The sequence below is a fragment of the Lampris incognitus genome, chromosome 16 (genome assembly GCF_029633865.1).
Source record: "Lampris incognitus isolate fLamInc1 chromosome 16, fLamInc1.hap2, whole genome shotgun sequence".
Taxonomy (NCBI): domain Eukaryota; kingdom Metazoa; phylum Chordata; class Actinopteri; order Lampriformes; family Lampridae; genus Lampris; species Lampris incognitus.
The window spans coordinates 18,768,902-18,790,113 of NC_079226.1; the positions used below are offsets into that span (position 1 = coordinate 18,768,902).

Below are 21,212 nucleotides of genomic sequence, written 5' to 3' on the forward strand. Positions count from 1 at the left end.
TGAACCTTAACCTTCTCTCCTTACAGGAAGGTTTGCGTACCACCGAGACAGCGCTGGCCATGAACCGCTACATCGGCTCTGCCATGTTGCCGCTCCTCACCCGCTGCGCCCCCCTCTTTGCTGGCACCGAGCACTACGCCGCACTCATAGACTCCACCCTGCACACCATCTATCGCCTCTCCAAGGGCCGCTCGCTCACCAAGGCCCAGAGAGATGCAATAGAGGAGTGCCTGCTGGCCGTCTGCAAGTAAGCAGCGTTAAAACAAACTCCTGGCAAGCCCTGAATAAAGTTTTTGTAGGTGTTAGCCCAAGGCTGCATGAATATTTTATTGAATTGTGCAGAATATTGTAATAATACGTGTGCCAGTATGGAAACAAGGATGATATCTCATCTTATGGGAATAACAAACCGTTAAGCCAAATAATCAATAGAGCTTTACAGTTAATTTTACTGTATCATCCCTGTAGCATCATCCTATTATATTTCAGCCCACAGCTTCCCTGAAATATCTTTGCATCTTAATGCCATCATAACTCAGCGAGACAAAAATGTTTGATGGCCGAAAATACTAGGCCACCTAGCCGCTCTCTTATCTGAGTTTCATTATTCTGCAGGTACCTTCGTCCCTCCATGCTGCAGCAGCTGCTACGTCGCCTTGTCTTTGACGTGCCCTTGCTGACCGAATACTGCAAGATGCCTCTCAGGGTAAGCATCATCTTCCTCACTTTTCTCCCTCTTTCTTATTTATCCCTTATCCATCCCTTATCCCCCACCCCCCCGCCTCATTCCCCAGTTGCTCTGGGCCTCTCCTCTTTTCGCCCTGTCTGCTTTTTTGTCTGATTACCTTTCTGCCTGTCTGTCTCACTGCCTTTCTGTCTGTCCCTCCAGCTGTCTGTTTGTCTGTCTGTCTTGTCTTTCCAGATGTTTGTCTGTTTGTCCTTCTGTCCGTCTGCCAGTGTGACTGAATAGCTTCTGTCAGTGCTTCTAGTTACTGTTTTGCCTGTCAGTCTTTCTGTCTGTGTGTCTGTCTAACCTTTCTTCTTCTTTTCTCTATATTTGCCTCTCTTTTCGTTTTTCTCTGCCGAGTCAAATCCAGCCTAGTCTGACCTCTGTGCTCCAGTCACTGTGTTTGTTGCGTGGCTACACTTCACTGCCTCAGTTTATTAGTTTGTCACCCTGTTGGATGGTACTCTCCATTTTTGTCAACCACCGATACCCTGCTATACCTTTACTCACTCGTTGCTGGGATTTAGTTTGCTATCCCTCCCCTTTTCTCTCACCCACACATTCACATACTGTATATGTGAAATTGCACACGTGCACACACTCCCTGCTCCTAGTGTTAACTTAGCTTTGAGCTTTGACGTGGCCAGCTACCGAGTAAAAACCCAAAGGGGTGCAGTCTGCAGTCTGTGGCCATGTGATTAAAACCTTGTCAGCCCCTCTGCCTCGCTCTGTCCATCTGGCCACAGGAGAGCAATACTGGTAGTGTAATAGCATGTGACTGGACTGTGAAACGCTGGACGCAGTTGTTCACCGCTTTCATGTGCATATTTGTCTTTCATTTACGCTGATGGTAGGAGAATTGATTTCCCTTGGTGTATCATCTGCTATAAATGCATGGCACCCTGCCAGTATGTATTTACATGTTCCCATGTCAATAGCATGTGTTTTTCTGCACATGTTTATGCTGTGTGGGCAAATGTGCATCAGCCTATTGTGTTTCTGTGTATTTACAAAATGCAGTGGTGGTGCTGTTGTAGTCCATTCTGTGATAGTGTCGTTAATGTCTTAACCTTTTCTCTCTTTGTGTCCATACCCAGCTGCTAACCAACCACTACGAGCAGAACTGGAAGTACTATTGCCTGCCCTCAGGCTGGGGCAGCTACGGCATGGCCTCCGATGAGGAGCTGCTCCTCACCAAGAAGATCTTCTGGGGCGTGTTTGATTCTCTCTCCCAGAGGGTGAGGTTCACTCATCTCTGCCCTACCACATAGAAAGAGCATCAGGGCTCTCCATCAAGCTATTAGGGACCCATAATAAGCGAGCTTAATCGAGCACTCTCAGCTTTGATCAAAACGTGCTGACCACGCCATTACAGCCGGCCGGCAGCTCTGACCCTCTTCTGGGTCCCCGCTTATCAGCGCGGTGGTGTTCTTTTGAATTGCATTTGTAATAATGTCTCATTGCCTTCGCTAAGTGCTGCCATCTGTGTAAATCTTTCTTTTTCTTTTTCTTTTTTTTTTCTAAATATTCTGCACTGGCATAATTTGAGTTGATTTTTTTTAGACTGTGCATATGAGATTGTATATGTTTTGAATGAATTACTTTGATTTAGATATTTCAGCCTGCTCTTGATGAAGTCACACTGATAAGGCTATTGCTATGTTGACACAGACAACTTGAGGTCTTTCTGTTTGGCTGATGTTTGCACTCAGCACATCTTTTTAAATGCACATACATGAAAGTGAAATGATGGCCTGAAGCTGGCTTGAAAACATCAATATTTGGACAGCATTCATTGATCAGAAACTGCTGGCATCACATTACTTCGGCTCTTGGAGCGGCTCTGCATTTAATTCTCTTGTCTGCTGGGCTCCAGCTTTTCTCTCTTTGTTAGATTTGTCTTTACAGTACACATTTCATACAGAGATATTTTTAGTTTTCCTGGCTTAAGATGTTAATGAGCAAATAAGTTGCAGTTGTTTATAAAAAATAAATCCTTTTCACTAATGGAAACAAATCTTGAGGATGGATTGAGTGCTATAATTTGCACTTTCACATTCAATACAGTATTTCTCTCTCCTTGCAGAAATACGACCCGGAGCTCTTCAAGATGGCCATGCCCTGCCTCAGTGCTATAGCTGGAGCTCTGCCCCCAGACTACGTGGATGCTTCTATAAGTACAACCGTGGAAAAGCCTGTGTCTGTAGATGCTCAGGGCAACTTTGACCCCAAACCCATCAATACAGCCAAGTAAGCCATATATATTGGAGCCAGGCAGTGATTTGAAATATGATACCAATTCAACATAAAACATGAAGAAACTTGTTCTAAGTGCTGCATATAGTATGCACCATTACTTTGATTAAATGCATACGGCTGCTCGTCTTTATGACTGTGCGTCACATAAACCTTTTCAAGCATGCTACTACAGGTGGGCTAGACATGCACCTAAATGAGTAATTTGCATGCTGTCTTCACAGCATTTCACTTCCAGAGAAGCTGGAGCACTTTGTCAACAAATACGCAGAGCATTCCCATGAAAAATGGTCGGCAGAAAAGGTAATGCTAGATGAGGAGCATCTCTACCTGGGAGTATGGGTATCAGGTGTTGTGATATTAGACGTAGGAGAACACAAAGCTAGTTGCTGGTCAATTTATGATATGGTACTGATTCGGATGAAAAAGTCCCTTTAACAGTGCTTTTTTTTTTCAAATAAAAGGCCAACTGCCATGTCAGATTTAATGATAGGTGTAATGGTAGGTCTTAAAGAAATTGTGCACACACACACACACACACACACACAGGGCTGCTAAAATCAACTGAAAATCGTTGCAGTCATGAAAAGGTGAAAGATGTTGATCCAGATGTAAACGTTGACATTACTATGCCCTTAATTTGCAGTCTAGTAGATGACAATAGCATACTGCTCCCCCTGGTGGTTCAAACGTGCTCAGGTTTTTTTGGATCAAGTAAAATAAATCCCAGTGTGGAATATGGGAGAGCTTCCACCGTTGCTCAAGTCACTCCTTAGAGGACCCCTTCTCCCTCCTGCTTTTGTGCTGGCTGCCTCCTGTGTGTTGATGTATGTTTTAAAATGTCAGAGAAGGCTGAGAACAGCCAGGACTAAATGTGCCTAGACTGCGATGTTTTTGTCCATGCTTCAACCTAATCTATTACCCACTCTTACAGATGATGAATCATACTTCTGTGAGGCTCTTGGGAGAACATTGTAAATTTCTTGGTGTTTTTACGCTTTAGGTGATGCTGGGCTGGAAGTATGGGGACTGTGTAGATGAGAAGGCCAAGACTCACCCTCAGCTCAGGACATACAAGGCCCTGACAGAGAAGGTACCGTAAAGACAATGGAGAACATCAGATCTATGAATAAGAAAAACATACCAGAGTTAAAGTGTCAAAGTCATGTTTTTATCCATATTCCCTTCCTATCTCAGGAGAAGGAGATCTATAGATGGCCAATAAGAGAGTCTCTGAAGAGCATGTTAGCTATGGGCTGGAACATTGACAGGACCAAGGATGGAGAGAGCATGTCTCAACAGCGGGAAAGTGAGAAGATGCGTAAGATCTCCCAGACCTCGCAGGTACATAGGTTACCAATGCATTCTCATCCCATGCTGTCACCTGGGGTTCATATACTGATGCTTTGCCAAAGCATCAGAATGATGCAAAAGATGCACTTTGACATCTGTATGACACACAACTCCAATGTTAAACTAGCCTGATATAGTAATGACATACTGCACAGGTTAGGTAGTGGTTAGGTTTGGAGTTAAGGGTAGGTAGTGGTTGATTTGGCACATATATCCGTGAGATGAGAATGGGCTCAGGGTTCTACAATGATAATACTACCAAAAGTAGTACTGGTAACCCTTCTGCCAAAAATTTTCCTCATCTAATACATCTTTATGTTTGAATTTTGACAGGCAAATGGCTTCAACCCAAGTCCAATAGACACCAGTAATGTGGTTCTGTCGAGAGAATTGCAGGTGAATCACCCCATGTTTGTTTTATTGTTGAAGATGAATAGTGATATTTTTGGAATATCACTGGCTCTCGTGGCCATGAAAGTCCAAGTCACTAAAATGCATGATTATTTTTTCTTTTTGAATCGAGGCTATGGTGGAGGTGGTGGCTGAAAATTATCATAACATCTGGGCCAAGAAGAAAAAGAGTGACCTTGGAAGCAGAGGTGATTTTCTAATAAAGTTGCTCATCCAAGCACGGCAGGAACTAACTATTATCACAGTGATATATAGTAGATTGCCATGGTTGACAGAGTTTAAGTTAATGCTGGGCTGACTGTGGTTTTGTGTTGGTTCCAGGTGGAGGAACACACCCTCTGTTGGTGCCCTATGACACGCTGACAGCCAAAGAGAAAGCCCGTGATCGAGAGAAGGCTCAAGACCTTTTTCGCTTCCTGCAAATCAATGGCTATTCCATCACAAGGTCAAAACACATGGAGCACAGTCTGTCTATAAGATTTTACATTGGTATCAGGGCCCACCCATATGTAGAAAGAGATTTATCCATCTTTATTTGTCTTATAGCTACAAACTGGACACACCACACATACACACACACACATGCATGGAATGGAGGCTGAAGAAATGTTTCTTCTGCATTTTCTCCATTCTGCTGTCCTTCCTCCAGGGGCAGCCAGGGGCATATGACTCTCTATGACAGAGGAAATTGCTTGTAATGAACACATCTGCCCAGACCAATGTGATCATTACAAGCAATTGATCACTTTAAGCAAAATCAAGTTTGTTTGTTTTGTTTTTTTTGTTCGCCGATGACCATCTAATTGACAGGTGTGCACTTATTGAGCCTATGCTACTTTTGAAGCTATCTGGAGATTTTGGAGAGCTTTTTTTTTCTTTTTAATTTTTGGTATGGAGGTGACACCATTCTGTATAATGGGAATAAGAAAAAGAATTATGAGACCTTGAAAAGACTACATTGGTTAAATAACAGTGACTTTTATAGCTTTCTTCAGGTATGCCATCACATTAATGGTTTTATGTTAGACGGTCAAAACGCATTTGAAAATAATTTATAGAAAGTTTTTGTTAGTGCCTATAGGTTGGATTCAGGGCTTAGAATAATCTCTAGGCTATACAGGAGACATCAGGAGATTAAGATAGCAAGTAGTGCCTACATAAAACAAAAATGGGGAAGGAAAACTAACAGTTTCATTACGGTGGAAGTTTGGACAAAATATTGCAAATCTCAATGGAGGATAACAAGCTCAACCTCATGAAGAGTGTTTGGCTGGAAGAGTCTTAGTAGATATTTTATCATACCTGTTCAGACGAGACGTCTTGCCACTCAGGCTCTGCCAGCTGCTGGAGAAACTGTGGCTCCCAGGAAGCTTATCACTACCCCTTGTTTTGGACCTGCCCAAAAGTAAATACATTTTGGCGTAAGATTTCTATAGAATTAGTGACTATATTTGAGACAAAAGTCACTTTTAATTGGGCTGAACTCCTCTTTGGTCTATTACATGCAACACCAACAAACATTAATACAAGTTACTTATTTGGAATATTGAGTGTAGCTGCTACAAAAGCAATTGCAAAGAAATGGCTTAAGCCAGACACCCCATCTATAGAGGACTGGTATGATATAATTTATGACATTTTTGTGATGGAAAGAATTACTTTCGCCATGAGGCTTGAGGAAACTAAATTTGAGAAAATTTGGGAGAAGTGGAAATTGTATATTTCCCCAAAACATCCTTCTTTTGTTTACATATGTTTATGTAAGTATGGTTTTTGTACTTTTTCTTTCTTTTTTTCTTTTATCTCAAATGGAAAAACACCCCATGTTCTATTTTTGTGTTCTATAATTACTCTGTAAAATGCAGAAAAGATGGATCACTTTATAAAAGTATCTAACTAAAGATTATTATGTAAAAATGCTGTTAATATCCATCCATCTATCCATTATCCGAACCGCTTATCCTGCTTTCAGGGTTGTGGGGATGCTGGAGCCTATCCCAGCAGTCATATGTGATTCCAAATTTTAAAAAAAGGAAAAAAAAAAGAAAAAAAAATTAAACATTTTAACACAAGATCTCTTTAATTACCTTGATTTTAAAATAGCTTTTTTTTATTTTCCATGTATGAAAGCCCAAAATGATCTCTTTAAGTGGAATGTTGATCACAATAACTGGATTATTTAAACAGTGTTGGTTTAAGAATGATTGTCTTGGAGCTCGCCGGATCGAGTCCTCGTGTTACCTCTGGCTTGGTTGGGCGTCCCTACAGACACAAATGGCCGTGTCTGCGGGTGGGAAGCCGGATGTGGGTATGTGTCCTAGTCACTGCACTAGCGCCTCCTCTGGTTGGTTGGGGCGCCTGTCTGGGTGGGAGGGGGAACTGGGGGGAATAGCGTGATCCTCCCACGCACTACATCCCCCTGGTGAAACTCTTCACTGTCAGCTGAAAAGAAGTGGCTGCTGACTCCACATGTATCGGAGGAGACGTGGTAGTCTGCAACCCTCCCCGGATTGGCAGAGGGGGTGGAGCAGCAACCGGGACGGCTCGGAAGAGTGGGGTAATTGGCCAAGTACAATTGGGGAGAAAAAGGAGGGAAAATCCAAAAAAAAAAAAAAAGGACGATTCTGTCCTATGGCTTTTGATCAATATAAACGGTTTATCACGATAACCTGGATTGCTATAGCTCATCACTCATCTAAGTGACCTCTTCAGTCTCAACTGACTGCAGGTATCCCCACCCTCATAAACAATACAGTGGCATAATGACTGAAACCAATGATCAGTTTCATATGCAGGTTTCTGTGAACATTAACTAGAGTTACAATGGCCATGTGTACTATTCACAGCGGATTGGGGAATAGTTGCAATCACAGCATTGTAAGATGATGACAGATGTACTCTTAGCCCCCCTCGGTTCAGGGATGGTCGTTCCCTCTTAACATAATGGCCTCTTTGACTCCCCATTCAAACCAGCGTTCCTCCCTATCAAGGATGTGCACATCCTCAACCCTTAATAGAGTAGCCACTGGCCTGTAGATGGGTGTAGACTGTGGCATCCTGGCCTGAAGCACATGCATAAAGACATCACTATAGGCAGTTTTCTACTGTATGTGGTTTGCTGTTGTCAGTTAACACTGCCAGTACATGAGGAAACTGTTCCATGGCTCCAGCATGAGACGTTTTCTGGAAAATAATTCATTCCAAGTTTCTTAATTCATGTAAAGATGCCATTTTGGACATACAAGGTTGTTGAAAGATGTTTTATGCTGATGCATAAACCATACGTCTCGATTCAGAATAACTCAGGGGAAAAAAGTAAAATCAATTCACTCAGAATGTCCAATTATATCTTCTGTCACTCTGTGTTGTAGAGGTCTGAAGGACATGGAGCAGGACTCCTCTTCTATGGAGAAGAGGTTCGCGTACAAGTTCCTCAAGAAGCTGCTCAAGTATGTTGACTCGGCCCAGGAGTTCATCGCCCACCTGGGTAAGAGCAAACTGCACTGGATATTGCCAAGGCAGGCGGTTGATAGTACCGTCACCTTCAGCTTGGCTCACCCGTTACCGCTGAATTGGATTTGGCATGTCAATTAGAGAGGCTAACTCACTTGATACATGAAAGTTGAGACTTGAACCCGTCTTTGGTTCTTCTTGCTTGATTTATTGTCTTTCATCACTTTTTCTGCCTTCAATGCAAAGTGTGACACTTATCGTGTGATGAGGCACGCTAAATTCTGATTTGACTTGACCTTGTTTCAACTATTTACAATGCTCTTGTATCAGAGGCCATGGCTTCCAGTGGAAAAACAGATAGGTCACCTCATGAGCAAGAAATCAAGTTCTTTGCCAAAGTGAGTACGTGATGAAACAGCTACCCCAGTTGTAAATGATGGGATTTCCATAAATTGGATATGATCTCACAGTTGCCGCTGCCCTCCCTTAGGTTCTCCTCCCTCTCATCGATCAATATTTCAAGAACCACTCCCTCTACTTTCTCTCCTCACCCAACAAGAACCTGAGCAGCAGTGGGTACGCCTCCAATAAGGAGAAGGAGATGGTCACTAGGTAATACTGCATCACATTCAGTCCACTTATTCAGTTTGACACTCAGACTGATTCATTTCCAAATTTATGAAACAACACTCTGGCGTTTTAGAGCAGCTTGCAAGTGTGCTCTTGAAGTCTGGACCTCTATATCCAACGTCTGTCTCTGATTCCACTCATTCTGACGTCTTCATTCTTCTTCTTGTCTCTTTTCCAATCATTTACACATCTAGCCTGTTCTGTAAACTGGCAGCTCTTGTCAGACATAGGATTTCCCTCTTTGGTAAGCTGACCTGCTCTTTGACAGCAGTGTGTGTGTGTGTGTGTGTGTGTGTGTGTGTGTGTGTGTGTGTGTGTGTGTGTGTGTGTGTGTGTGTGTGTGTGTGTGTGTGTGTGTGTCTGTATGCAGACTTGTGTGTACAAAATTATATTTGCTTGTGTGTTAAGGGAACACATAATTTAGTAATGCTGACTGTGAGTATGTTGGTGTAGTTGATACAGATACTGATATTACTGATCATACATATTCATTGTGTGTGTGTGTGTGTGTGTGTGTGTGTGTGTGTGTGTGTGTGTGTGTGTGTGTGTGTGTGTGTGTGTGTGTGTGTGTGTTGTATCACAGGAAGTGATTCCACCACCATGGTGAGCTGTCTTCATATTCTGGCTCACACCTTGGACACCAGGTGGGTACCACTCACAGAGGGAACTGTCAGAAAAGCTTTGCCAAATTATGGAAAGTTTAAAGCAAACAAATCTATAGCCAGCAGTTCAGTAAAAACACCATGTTAACATAACAAAATTTTAAAAGCCCAATAATGATTCTTCATCTGTTAAGCTACAAGTCAGAATCGAAACTCTGTGGCTCATCCGTCCATCCATTATCCAAGCCGCTTATCCTAATTAGGGTTATGGGATGCTGGAGCCTATCCCAGCAGTCATTGGGCGGCAGGCAGGGAGACCTGGACAGCCCGCCAGTCCACTCTGTGGCCCCCATTACATTATCTACCAAACATCATTATTGTTTCATTGGGCCTCATTCATCAAGTATTTACAAATTTGTTCTTACACACCCATGGAATTTTTCAGCACCGAAGTTTGTCTAAGACCAGTGTAGAACCTGGGTAACCCCTGAATTTAGACACCAGTTGGCTAACACTTACGTCTTTGCAAGCCTGGGTGATTGCTCGTTGCAAGCGGTAGACAGTAGATGTTATGGGAAAGGAATTACGGTGTGTAAGAACAAATTTGTGCATATGAACGATTGAGGGAAGCTATGACATTAGCAAAGACCACTCTCTGGCATTTAAATTAGCACAGCAAACTTCATGCACAATATGTTGCCTAAGGCTTAAAGTGCTCTTTGTAGACAATGTGCTCTTTGTTAATATCCTCCTCTCATAATGAGGTTAAAACAGCAACATAATCAAGTGCCTTGCTTATGCTAAGGAGCTATTCTTGTTGCCTACAGGCTCTGTCTTTCACTTCTCCTACCTACAGGGGGAGCATCAAGGCTTTACAATGGATACTTCATTAAGGAATGTTATGAACTGTGAAATGGCTTTACTAAAAATGGAAAAACTTGGGTGGAAGGATGCTCATACCTCATGTGTGGCGAATTAAAGCGGCTGAGGATAAAATGATTGCATTTGAGGGTGTGTTCCTCCATGAGTTAACAGCGCTACCCTTGGCACACCAAAGTATCGTCAGCATACTGTAATGTTAACCTTGGGCATCTCATCATCTTTCTTCATTCATTTATCACTCACCTCTCTCTTGAAACAGGACGGTGATGAAGTCGGGGTCGGAGTTGGTGAAGGCGGGTCTGAGGACGTTCTTTGAGAACGCTGCAGAAGACTTGGAAAAGACCTTCGAGAACCTGAAGCTGGGGAAGTTCACTCACTCCCGCTCCCAGATGAAGGGGGTATCTCAGAACATCAACTACACCACCGCCGCCCTGCTCCCTATACTCACCGCCCTGTTTGAACACATCACTCAGCACCACTTTGGAGTGGACCTGCTATGTGAGTCCATGAACCATAGAGACCATTAAAAGCAAAGTCAGTGTTCCCATGTGTCCTGGAAAACCTGGAATTTTGTACACTAAAAAATTATTAATCTGATCAAATGTTCGGGAAATATATTATTGAGATTATGGAATATTGTCAAGTTAGGTTATAAAATTGTATTTCTACTGGCCGAGATTCCATATTTTCTGCAGTATTTTCAGCCGAGATTGCATATTTTAGTCATATTTTTAACCCCTGAGATTGCACATCAGTGCTTGAAGTTTTGGGGAATATGTTTGGTGACCAGCTATAAGTTACACAGTCCACTTAGAGACTGTCAGTGTTTTAATATACAGCAGTTTCAAATATCACAACATTGATGAAATGATCAAACGATAACTGAGAAATGGTGTGTGTGTGTGTGTGTGTGTGTGTGTGTGTGTGTGTGTGTGTGTGTGTGTGTGTGTGTGTGTGTGTGTGTGACAGAGAGAGAGAGAGAGAGAGAGAAACAGCCAGTCTGTCAGTCAGTCTATTCATAGGGGTTATAGTGAGGCTTCCTCTGATCGTTAACACTGAATAATGTCACCTTCTGTCGCGTATATCCAAGCATAAATCATGGAAATGTCATTGAAAAGTCCTGGAAAATGGTTTCCTAGAAAGAGCAGGTGCCCCTCAAAGTGTGAATGTGTGGCAGGATACTGTTGTGAAGTGCTTTCAGAATACATCACATTCAAATACAAGTGTGCCAGATACTGGGTTTTTTCTGTTTTCAGTGGATGATGTCCAAGTGTCCTGCTATCGAATCCTAACCAGCCTGTATGCCCTGGGCACTGGGAAGAACATCTACGTAGAAAGGTACATGGATTCTACGCCAAATGCTGTTGGAATTTATTCATGCTTGATTAAGAAAACCCGCTGACTTTCAACGTGATCTTCACCCCTCTCCCTCTCTTGCTTCCCCCAGGCAGCTGCCAGCTCTGGGGGAGTGTTTAGCCACCCTGGCCGGGGCCACGCCCGTAGCCTTCCTGGAGCCAATGCTCAACACATACAACCCCTGCTCCGTCTTCAACACAAAAACCGTCCGTGAACGAGCCAGTGAGTCATACATTAATAATGACACGATAGACTTCAGTGATATATGTGGACCGCGTAGGCAGTCAGCTATCCATTATAGATAATGGAAGGGTTTTTTATGAGTTTAGACAATTATCCTAACATTTTAAGATGTATCTGTCCTTTAAAAGGCTAATGGAAGACACTTTTTTTCCATTATGATAATGGCACAATTTTTTCAACTCCACCCACTCCACTTTTTGAAAAATATGGATAAGTGTGGGAGAGAATTAGAGGGTGTGTGGGGGTGGGGGGTTGTCTATTAGCTTCTTTAAAGTCAGACCGAAATCAGTGATCAGTTTTAGATTTTCATGTCTAAAAACCTTGAAGAGGGTATAATAAAACATTCAGCAACATTTTTTTTATTTCATTATCTGTAAACGACTTGATATTGTGAGTTTTCCTATACCTTTATCTGAGGCTTCTCAACATCTCAAGAGCTGTGAGGAATGAGCTGGTCCTCATTAATATTCATAAGCTGACCTTTGAGTGACAAGAGCAAGTAAGGGTACTGATTGGCTGTATGTAAAGTGTGTGCTGATGACATCATGAGTATCAGAAAAAAGACCATATTGAGAGAAGCTGAACTAGGGTGTACTCTTTCAACAACAACAAAAACAAAACAAAAAAGAAATAATAATACATTTTATTTAATGGCATCTTTCATGACACTCAGGGTCACCTTACATCAGGGGTGCCCACTACGTCGATTGCGATCGACCAGTAGATCGCGAAGACAGCGCTGGTAGATCTCCATGACATTCCAAAAAACTTTTTTTTTTCCAAGACATTAGCCTATCATCTGTCCTCCATTTGGCATTTGCCTTTTGATTGACGTAAAGGATGGCCAGTCTGCTGTTGCCTAAAACCAAAGATTCTAGAGCGGAACCTAAAACTTTGTTACATTAGGTTACCATAACAACCAGAGCCCTTCTCGAACATACCTTGAAGTTCACATGCCCACAACGTGAGCTAATGCAGAACTGCATCGAGCTAGCTAGTTCAACTCTCAAAAAAAAATTCTACTAAAAAGTGAAACAAAACAAAAATGAGTGGGAGAGCCGGACCTAGCCAGAAACAAAAAACGTACCATTTCCATGTGGAATGGGAGGAGGACTTTTTTTTCACCATGTCTTATTCCAAATGCGTTTGTCTCATCTGTTAGTCTAGCATTGCTATCCCGAAAAAGGAAATGTGGAGAGGCACTTTCGAACTGTTCATAAAAACTATGACAATGACTTCCCTCCGAAAAGCGAGCTGAGAAAGAGAAAGGTGAGGGAACTAAAATCGCAGTTAATCGTGCAGCAGTCACTTTTCACGCAGCTGAATTCAAAGGCAAAGGCAGCCACCGAAGCATCTTTACGGGTGAGTCACTCCATCATTAAGCATAAGAAGGCCTTCCAAGATGGAGAGATGATGAAAGAGGCCTTCCTTGAGGCAGCAGATTCGTTGTTTCGGGACTTTAAAAATAGATCAGAAATAATATCTTCAATCAAAGCTCTCCAATTATCAAGAGATTCCGTCACAAGGCGCTATGAAGTGATGGGCGATGATTTGACACAGCAGCTTTGGAGGGACATCGTGGACTGCGAGTGTTTCTCACTACAATTGGACGAGTCTACGGACATAAGTGATACGGCCCAATTGTGCATTTTCATTCACATGGTGTTTCAAGATCTGACCGCAAAAGAGGAGCTGTTAACAATACTACCCATGAAGGAACACACGCAGGGAGAGGACATTTTTCAGATCTTCAAAAACTTTATGGATAAAAACCAGCTCCCAGTGTGTAAACTGGTGTCAATCACCACGGACGGTGCGCCTGCTATGGTGGGCCGCTCGAATGGATTTATTGCCAAGTGCAGGGAGGACGATGCTTTCCCGGACTTCCTTAATTACCATTGCATAATACACCAACAAGCATTATGCGCAAAAATGCTAAACATGAAAGAGATCACGGATGTGGCAGCCAAAAGCGCCTGCTCTATTCAAGCGAGGTCTCTTCAAAGACGGTTGTTTGGTACACATTTGGAAGAGGCCGACTGTAACTACTCTGACCTCTTGCTACACACTGACGTGAGATGGCTTAGTAGAGGGAGATTCTTGCAGAGATTTCGAGAGCTCTGTCCGGAGATTAAGGAGTTTCTCCTTATCACGAAACATGCGGAACACAAGCAACTTAATGACAATCAGTGGCTGCTAGACTTGGCGTTTTTAACTGATTTAACCAACATGTTGAACGAGCTTAACTTAGAGCTGCAAGGAAAAGACAAAAGCGTGGTAAACATGATCAGCTCAGTTAACGCTTTCAAACGGAAAATGCAACTTCTGTCCTCAAAGTTGCAGCGCCGTGATTTGGGAAACTTCCAAAACCTCGCAGCGGAGCTGGAGAAGCAAGGGAGGGCGTGTGCGCAACTTGACAGTGCACACTACACAGAGCAGATTGAAAATGTCCGGTCAGACTTTGACAAACGGTTTCAAGACTTTGCTTTGCTCGAGCCAATCGCTACATTTATGTGCTACCCATTTGGGGAAGATACAGAGGTGGATTCCCTCGCCTCAAAAATGGCAACACTGTTTCACCTGAACTCGTCTGCAGTGGAGGATGAGATGCTGACAGTACAGCCTGACATTCAGCTCAAGTCCAGGGCGCATGGAGAGTTTTGGAACTTACTTACAGAGGACAAGTACCCAAACATGAGGAAATGCGCAACCTCCTTGATGGCATTATTCAGCTCTACTTATGTGTGTGAGTCAGCCTTTTCTCACATGAAGATTATCAAGTCCAAATACCGTTCCACCATGACAGATGATCATTTGGAGGCCTGCTTGAGGCTGGCTACCAGCAGCTACTGTCCGAACTATGCAACCCTGTCTGACTCCCTCCAGTGCAGGTCATCCTCAGAGTAGGGAGGTAGAGATCACAAATCTATTTACCACAGCTGTAAAGGTTCATGCAGTGATGCAATTTCAACATAGTATAGTAGCAAATGCTTGGTATTATTATTGCCTGTGTAAGGTTCAATATAAATGCAAATCCATTGCAATACTGTATATGTAACACAACATGTATATAAATACACACACTGCATATAATGTTCATATATATGTAAAACATGTATTGAGTATTTTTATTATTAATTTTAATATGAGTAGATCATTTTGACCTGGTCATTTTAAAAGTAGCTCACGAGTCAAAAAATTGTGGGCACCCCTGCCTTACATTATATACAATAAACAATAAAGCAGTAAAAAAAATCTACATTTTATATTCATTATACAAATAGAGAAAGGACAAAATTCAGGATTACAGTAATAAACGGTGTTAGAAATTATGAATGTTTCAATTTCAGTCTGACTTTTAACATCTGCTTTGGAAAGAAATAGATTCTCAAGACATTTACAAGTTATCAGATGTGGGAGAAGGACCACGGCATGTATAAAGTACAAGCTGTTTAAAACAGAATATTGCTCAATAAATATTGATTACACTAGTTCTAATATTCACTGTACACTTAAGTCAAACATCTTATCTCTACAAAATTAATAAAAAAGATATAAATGCCATTAATGTTATAGTTTTGAAAAGAGCAGAATGGTCGATTAGGGTTGACGTGTCAATTTTCTGCTCCTGTCCAATTTCTATCTAATTAGCCAGGACCAGAATTTGAACCAATGTCTCAAATTCAATCCATCGGGGTACAACAGCATACTTTTTTTTTCCTTTCAGAATGACCAGGAAATTAGTCTTGTGTGTGTTTAATATAGTATGTTAATTTGTGACCAGCGCTAATAGTTTTCGCCATCATTTTTAGCTTTATAGCTTTAAAAAATGTATCAAGGTGATTATTGAGCTTTAGGTTTAATGACATGAAAGAAGATTTATTTTGGTAAATACTGCTCTAATAGGCTTAAGATTCTTGTATATAGTTTTACTGAAGTCAAGAATGTGCTTAGCAGTACTGGTACCCTATAATTCGGTGTGTGTGTGTGTGTGTGTGTGTGTGTGTGTGTGTGTGTGTGTGTGTGTGTTCTCTCAACACCATCATCTCATAAAGACCTAGGACCTTTTTTTGTGGATTCAAAAATTTGCTGTTTCTCACTAATAGCTGCACTGAAGATATGGGAAAGAGTAATAGAAGCTAGGTTAAGAAGAGAGGTGGTGATTCGCGAGCAGCAGTATGGTGTCATGCCACGAAAGAGCACCACAGATGTGATGTTTGCTTTGAGAATGTTGATGGAGAAGTATAGAGAAGGCCAGAAGGAGTTACATTGTGTCTTTGTAGATTTAGAGAAAGCATACGAGTCCAAAGTAATGGGGAGTGCAGGAGAGAGGTGAAGAAGAGAGTGCAGGCAGGGTGGAGTGAGTGAAGAAGAGTGTCAGGAGTGATTTGCGACAGAAAGGTACCAGCAAGAGTTAAAGAGAAGGTTTACAAGATGGTTGTGAGACCAGCTGTGTTATATGGTTTGGAGACAGTGGCACTGATGAAAAGACAGGAGGCGGAGCTGGAGGTGGCAGAGTTGAAGATGCTGAGATTTTAATTGGGCGTAACGAAGAAGGACAGGATTAGGAATGAGCATGTTAGAGGGGCAGCTCAGTTTAGATGGTTTGGAGACAAAGCAAGAGGCAAGATTGAGATGGTTTGGACATATGTGGAGGAGCGATACTATGGAGCTGCCAGGGAAGAGGAAAAGAGGAAGGCCAAAGAGGAGGTTTATGGATGTGGTGAGAGAGGACATGCAGGTGGCTGGCATGACACAAGAAGATGCAGAGGACAGGAAGAGATGGAAATGGGTGATCCGCTGTGGCAACCCTTAATGGGAGCGGCCGAAAGTAGTAGTAGTAGTAGTAGCTGTTCTGGCACTCCAATTTTCCTACTGTTCTCTTTGTTTGCATCTGTGATCTGGAAACTTCCTTTCACTTCACAAAACCTGTAAAAAGAAGCGTTTGAAACGTCATTTTTTTATGTAAAGGTCATGTTCTGCTATATGTTTAGTCCTAGGCATGCCAGACTCAGTTGAGGACATGTGTCCTGAGATGCCGAGCCTGGACGGTCTGATGAAGGACATCAATGACATGGCCGAATCCGGGGCGCGTTACACTGAGATGCCCCATGTCATCGAGGTGGTGCTGCCCATGCTATGCAACTATCTGTCCTACTGGTGGGAGAGAGGGCCAGAGAACCAGCCGGCCAGTGGGGACAGCATCTGCTGCACCACCGTCACCTCGGAGCACCTCAGCCTCATCCTCGGCAACATCCTCAAGATCCTCAACAGCAACCTGGGCATAGATGAGGCTTCCTGGATGAAGAGGATCGCAGGTGGGTATGGGTGGCTGTTGCAGCTTGTTACTCTGTCTTTTATATTCATTTATTTATTGTACTCGGCCAGTTACCCCACTCTCCGAGCCATCCCAGTCGCTGCTCCACCCCCTCTGCCAATCAGGGGAGGGCTGCGGACTATCACATGCTTCCTTCGATACATGTGGCCAGGGGGACGTAGTGCGTGGGAGGATCACATTATTCCCCCCCAGCCGCCTTCTCGAACAGGTGCCCCAACTGACCAGAGGAGGTGCTAGTGCAGCGACCAGGACACATACTCGCGTCCGGCTTCCCACCCACAGACACGGCCAGTTGTGTCTTTAGGGATGCCCGACTGAGCCAGAGGTAACATGGGGATTGGTAGGCAACAGAATAGACCACCACGCCACCTGGACGCCCCTACTATTTAATTGATTGTATGAGATTTTGAATGAATGAGATTTTCGAAGAAGCAGGCTGCTTTATAGCACCTTCCTAGCTGCAATAGCCACTTACAATTAATAAATGACTCACATTCACTCACACAAGATAACAACCGGCTCATTGGAAGAAGTTAGGGGTTAGGTGTCTTGCTCAGGGACACCTTGACATTTTTGCAAGCAGGAGCCGAGGATCGAACCAGCATGACAGTTGCATGACACAAACAAAGACAAAGGACAGTCTTCTGAAATGCCATCTATGTATGTATCTCCATGTTTGTGTGTAGTTTACGTGCAACCCATTATCAGTAAGGCCCGAGCCGACTTGCTGAAGACCCACTTCCTGCCTACGCTGGAGAAGCTGAAGAAGAAGACGGTGAAAGTAGTAGCTGAAGAGGAGCTGCTGAAGGCAGACAGTAAAGGAGACACCCAGGAGGCTGAATTGCTCATCCTGGATGAGTTTGCCGTGCTGTGTAGGGACCTCTACGCCTTCTATCCCATGCTTATCCGCTATGTGGACAACAACAGGTGAGCTCACTGACTCACAGGAGATGGAGTTGTTTCAAAGGGGGTAATGAGATAGAGAGGGGCTTTGCTAGGTCTGAGCGATATTGACCAAATCATCCATCCATTCATCCATTATCCAAACAGCTTATCTTGCTCGCAGGGTCGCGGGGATGCTGGAGCCCATCCCAGCAGTCATTGGGCAGCAGGCAGGGAGACACCCTGGACCGGCCACCAGGCCGTCACAGCTGACCAAATCAATTACCACAATATTTTTAATTTAATAACTTGGTAATGATAATGTTACAATATTTTTGGGATGGCTATTGGCACCTTCATATGACACTTACACACAAGAAAATTTGAAGAATTGATCATTAGTAATCCGGATGTAAAATGATGACTAAGCAGGTAGAGGCATTCATTTTTCATTTCACACATCTAAAACAGTCTAATAAATTCAGAAAAAAATGGACCACTTCACTGTAATGTAGCCTTTAAAACCAGGGAATGACAACATTTAAGTTATATCACAATGCTATTACCAACATCTCGGGCAATATCTAGTCTCATATCATGGTAGCAATATTATAGCAATACAATGACCAGCTCAAGGCTATGCGTGTATGTCATCACATATTACAGTTTTATGTCTTTGGTCTTTGTGACCATTTGATAAAGGAATAACAAGAACAAGAGGCTGTTGATGGCTTTTTACAATAAAGTTAAACTCAGCAGTGGGTATATTCTTTCCATCATCTTTTCTTTCTAATTTTTTTGCTACTTCAGGTCCAGGTGGCTTAAAGAACCAAATGCAGACTCCAACGAGCTCTTCAAAATGGTGGCTGAGATCTTTATCCTCTGGTGCAAATCACATGTCAGTTCTCGCCTTACCACACAACATGGTGAACTGCAAATAATTTGAAGCCATTGTGACTTTTACCATTAACAGAGCGAAGCGACCTTAATGTGGAATTTCTTCCTCTTTAGAACTTCAAAAGGGAGGAGCAGAACTTTGTGGTCCAGAATGAAATCAACAACCTATCCTTCTTGACTGGGGATAACAAAACCAAGATGTCCAAGGTATACTGTATGTGCCCAGTGATACACAAAATACAATCACTGTCAACTAGAGCTTTCCATGCAGTTCAGTGGAGCATGGTGGCTTTGTGTGAAGGTGCCATATGATGTCAGATAGTAAGCTACTGTATAGCCCCAACTTTCCACCTGGTGCACAGTTAAACCTGCAAACACTGTGGTGGGGGGCTTTGTGTGTGTGCATGCACACTTTTGCACAACATCAAAACAGACATCCATTTCACCAACCTTTGGTAGCTCTTGTTATTTTTTGTATTTTTAATCTTTGTCAGTCAGCTTGTTTGGGTGCTGAAAGCCAAACAAAAATCTGCCATTACATTTAAACTGACTTTCCACTCATCTTGTGCTCTATTTGCAATCTTCATCCTCATACAGCTCCTGGAAAGAGAGGGAATGATGACGTGCATGAGTTTTATACCTGGCAGCTTACTGCCTTATCTTATATTTTCAGTCCCAGCACAGCTAATAGCCCACCCTGCTGTGCTAGGGTATATATATATATATATATATATATATATATATATATATATATATATATATATATACTGCTCAAAAAAATAAAGGGAACACCTAAAAACACAATATAGACCTCGATGAATGAAATATTTCAGCTGAAAATCTTTATTTATTAGACAGAGGAATGTGTTTAGAGCAAAATAACCTAAGAATGATCAATGGAAATCAAAATCATTAGCCCATTAAGGTCTGGATTCAGAATCATACTCAAAATCAAAGTGGAAAATGAGAACATAGGCTGATCCAACTTCTGTGGAAATTCTTCAAGACGATTCAAAATGAGGCTCATTAGTGTGTGTGGCCTCCACATGCCTGTATGCACTCCCTACAATGTCTGGGCATGCTCCTGATGAGACGATGGATGGTTTCCTGAGGGATCTCCTCCCAGACCTGGATCAGGGCATCGGTCAACTCCTGGACAGCCTGTGGTGCGACATCGCGTTGGCGGATGGTACGAGACATGATGTCCCAGAGGTGCTCGATTGGATTCAGGTCTGGGGAACGTGCAGGCAGGTCCATAGCATCAATGCCCTCGACATACAGGAACTGCTGACACACTCTGGCCACATGAGGACGAGCATTGTCATGCATGAGCAGGAACCCAGGGCCCACTGCACCAGCATATGGTCTGACAATGGGTCTGAGGATCTCATCCCGGTACCTAATGGCAGTCATGGTACCTCTGGCTTGCACGTAGAGGTCTGTGCGGCCCTCCAAGGATATGCCTCCCCAGACCATCACTGACCCACCGCCAAACCGGTCATGCTGGAGGATGTTGCAGGCAGCAGAACATTCTCCACAGCGTCTCCAGACTCTCTCATGTCTGTCACATGTGTTCAGTGTGAACCTGCTCTCATCTGTGAAGAGCACAGGGCGCCAATGGCGAATCTGCCAACCAAGATGTTCTCTGGCAAAGGTCAATCGGGCTGCATGGTGTTGGGCTGTGAGCACAGGCCCCAATTGTGGACGTCGGGCCCTCATACCATCCTCATGCATTCTGTTTCTCACTGTTTGAGCAGAAACCTGCACATTAGTGGCCTGTTGAAGGTCGTTTTGTAGGGCTCCGGCAGTGCTCCTCCTGTTCCTCCTTGCACAAAGGACCAGATAGCTGTCCTGCTGCGGGGTTGCTGTCCTCCTGCGGCCCCCTCCACGTCTCCTGGTGTACTGGCCTGTCTCCTGGTACCTCCTCCATGCTCTGGACACTGTACTGGGAGACACATCAAATCTTCTTGCCACAGCACGCATTGATGTGCCATCCTGGATGAGCTGCACTACCTGAGCAACTTCTGTAGGTTGCAGATACCGCCTCATGCCACCTCTAGTGGTGAGGGCACTAGCAAAATGAAAAACTAACCAAAGATCGGCCAGAAAAGATGAGGACAGGCAAATGGTCTGTGGCCACCACCTGCAAATTCATTCCTTTTATAGGGGTTGTCTTGCAAAT

The 21,212-nt window shown here is 43.3% G+C and overlaps 1 protein-coding gene across 1 annotated transcript in view; it reads left to right on the forward strand.

The window, feature by feature from the left end:
- Positions 1–21,212, forward strand: part of LOC130125987 (ryanodine receptor 3-like) — a 158,721-nt gene that overhangs the window by 112,918 nt on the left and 24,591 nt on the right. The window contains exons 51-72 of the mRNA XM_056295363.1: positions 27–247; positions 616–706; positions 1,825–1,965; positions 2,814–2,977; positions 3,208–3,286; positions 3,987–4,076; positions 4,181–4,327; positions 4,670–4,732; positions 4,860–4,935; positions 5,069–5,192; positions 8,119–8,234; positions 8,531–8,598; positions 8,691–8,812; positions 9,025–9,074; positions 9,414–9,474; positions 10,574–10,812; positions 11,571–11,652; positions 11,762–11,892; positions 16,908–17,231; positions 17,938–18,178; positions 18,944–19,031; positions 19,145–19,237. Coding sequence (XP_056151338.1) covers positions 27–247; positions 616–706; positions 1,825–1,965; positions 2,814–2,977; positions 3,208–3,286; positions 3,987–4,076; positions 4,181–4,327; positions 4,670–4,732; positions 4,860–4,935; positions 5,069–5,192; positions 8,119–8,234; positions 8,531–8,598; positions 8,691–8,812; positions 9,025–9,074; positions 9,414–9,474; positions 10,574–10,812; positions 11,571–11,652; positions 11,762–11,892; positions 16,908–17,231; positions 17,938–18,178; positions 18,944–19,031; positions 19,145–19,237 — 2,811 coding nt within the window. The remainder of the gene's footprint in view (positions 1–26; positions 248–615; positions 707–1,824; positions 1,966–2,813; positions 2,978–3,207; positions 3,287–3,986; positions 4,077–4,180; positions 4,328–4,669; positions 4,733–4,859; positions 4,936–5,068; positions 5,193–8,118; positions 8,235–8,530; positions 8,599–8,690; positions 8,813–9,024; positions 9,075–9,413; positions 9,475–10,573; positions 10,813–11,570; positions 11,653–11,761; positions 11,893–16,907; positions 17,232–17,937; positions 18,179–18,943; positions 19,032–19,144; positions 19,238–21,212) is intronic.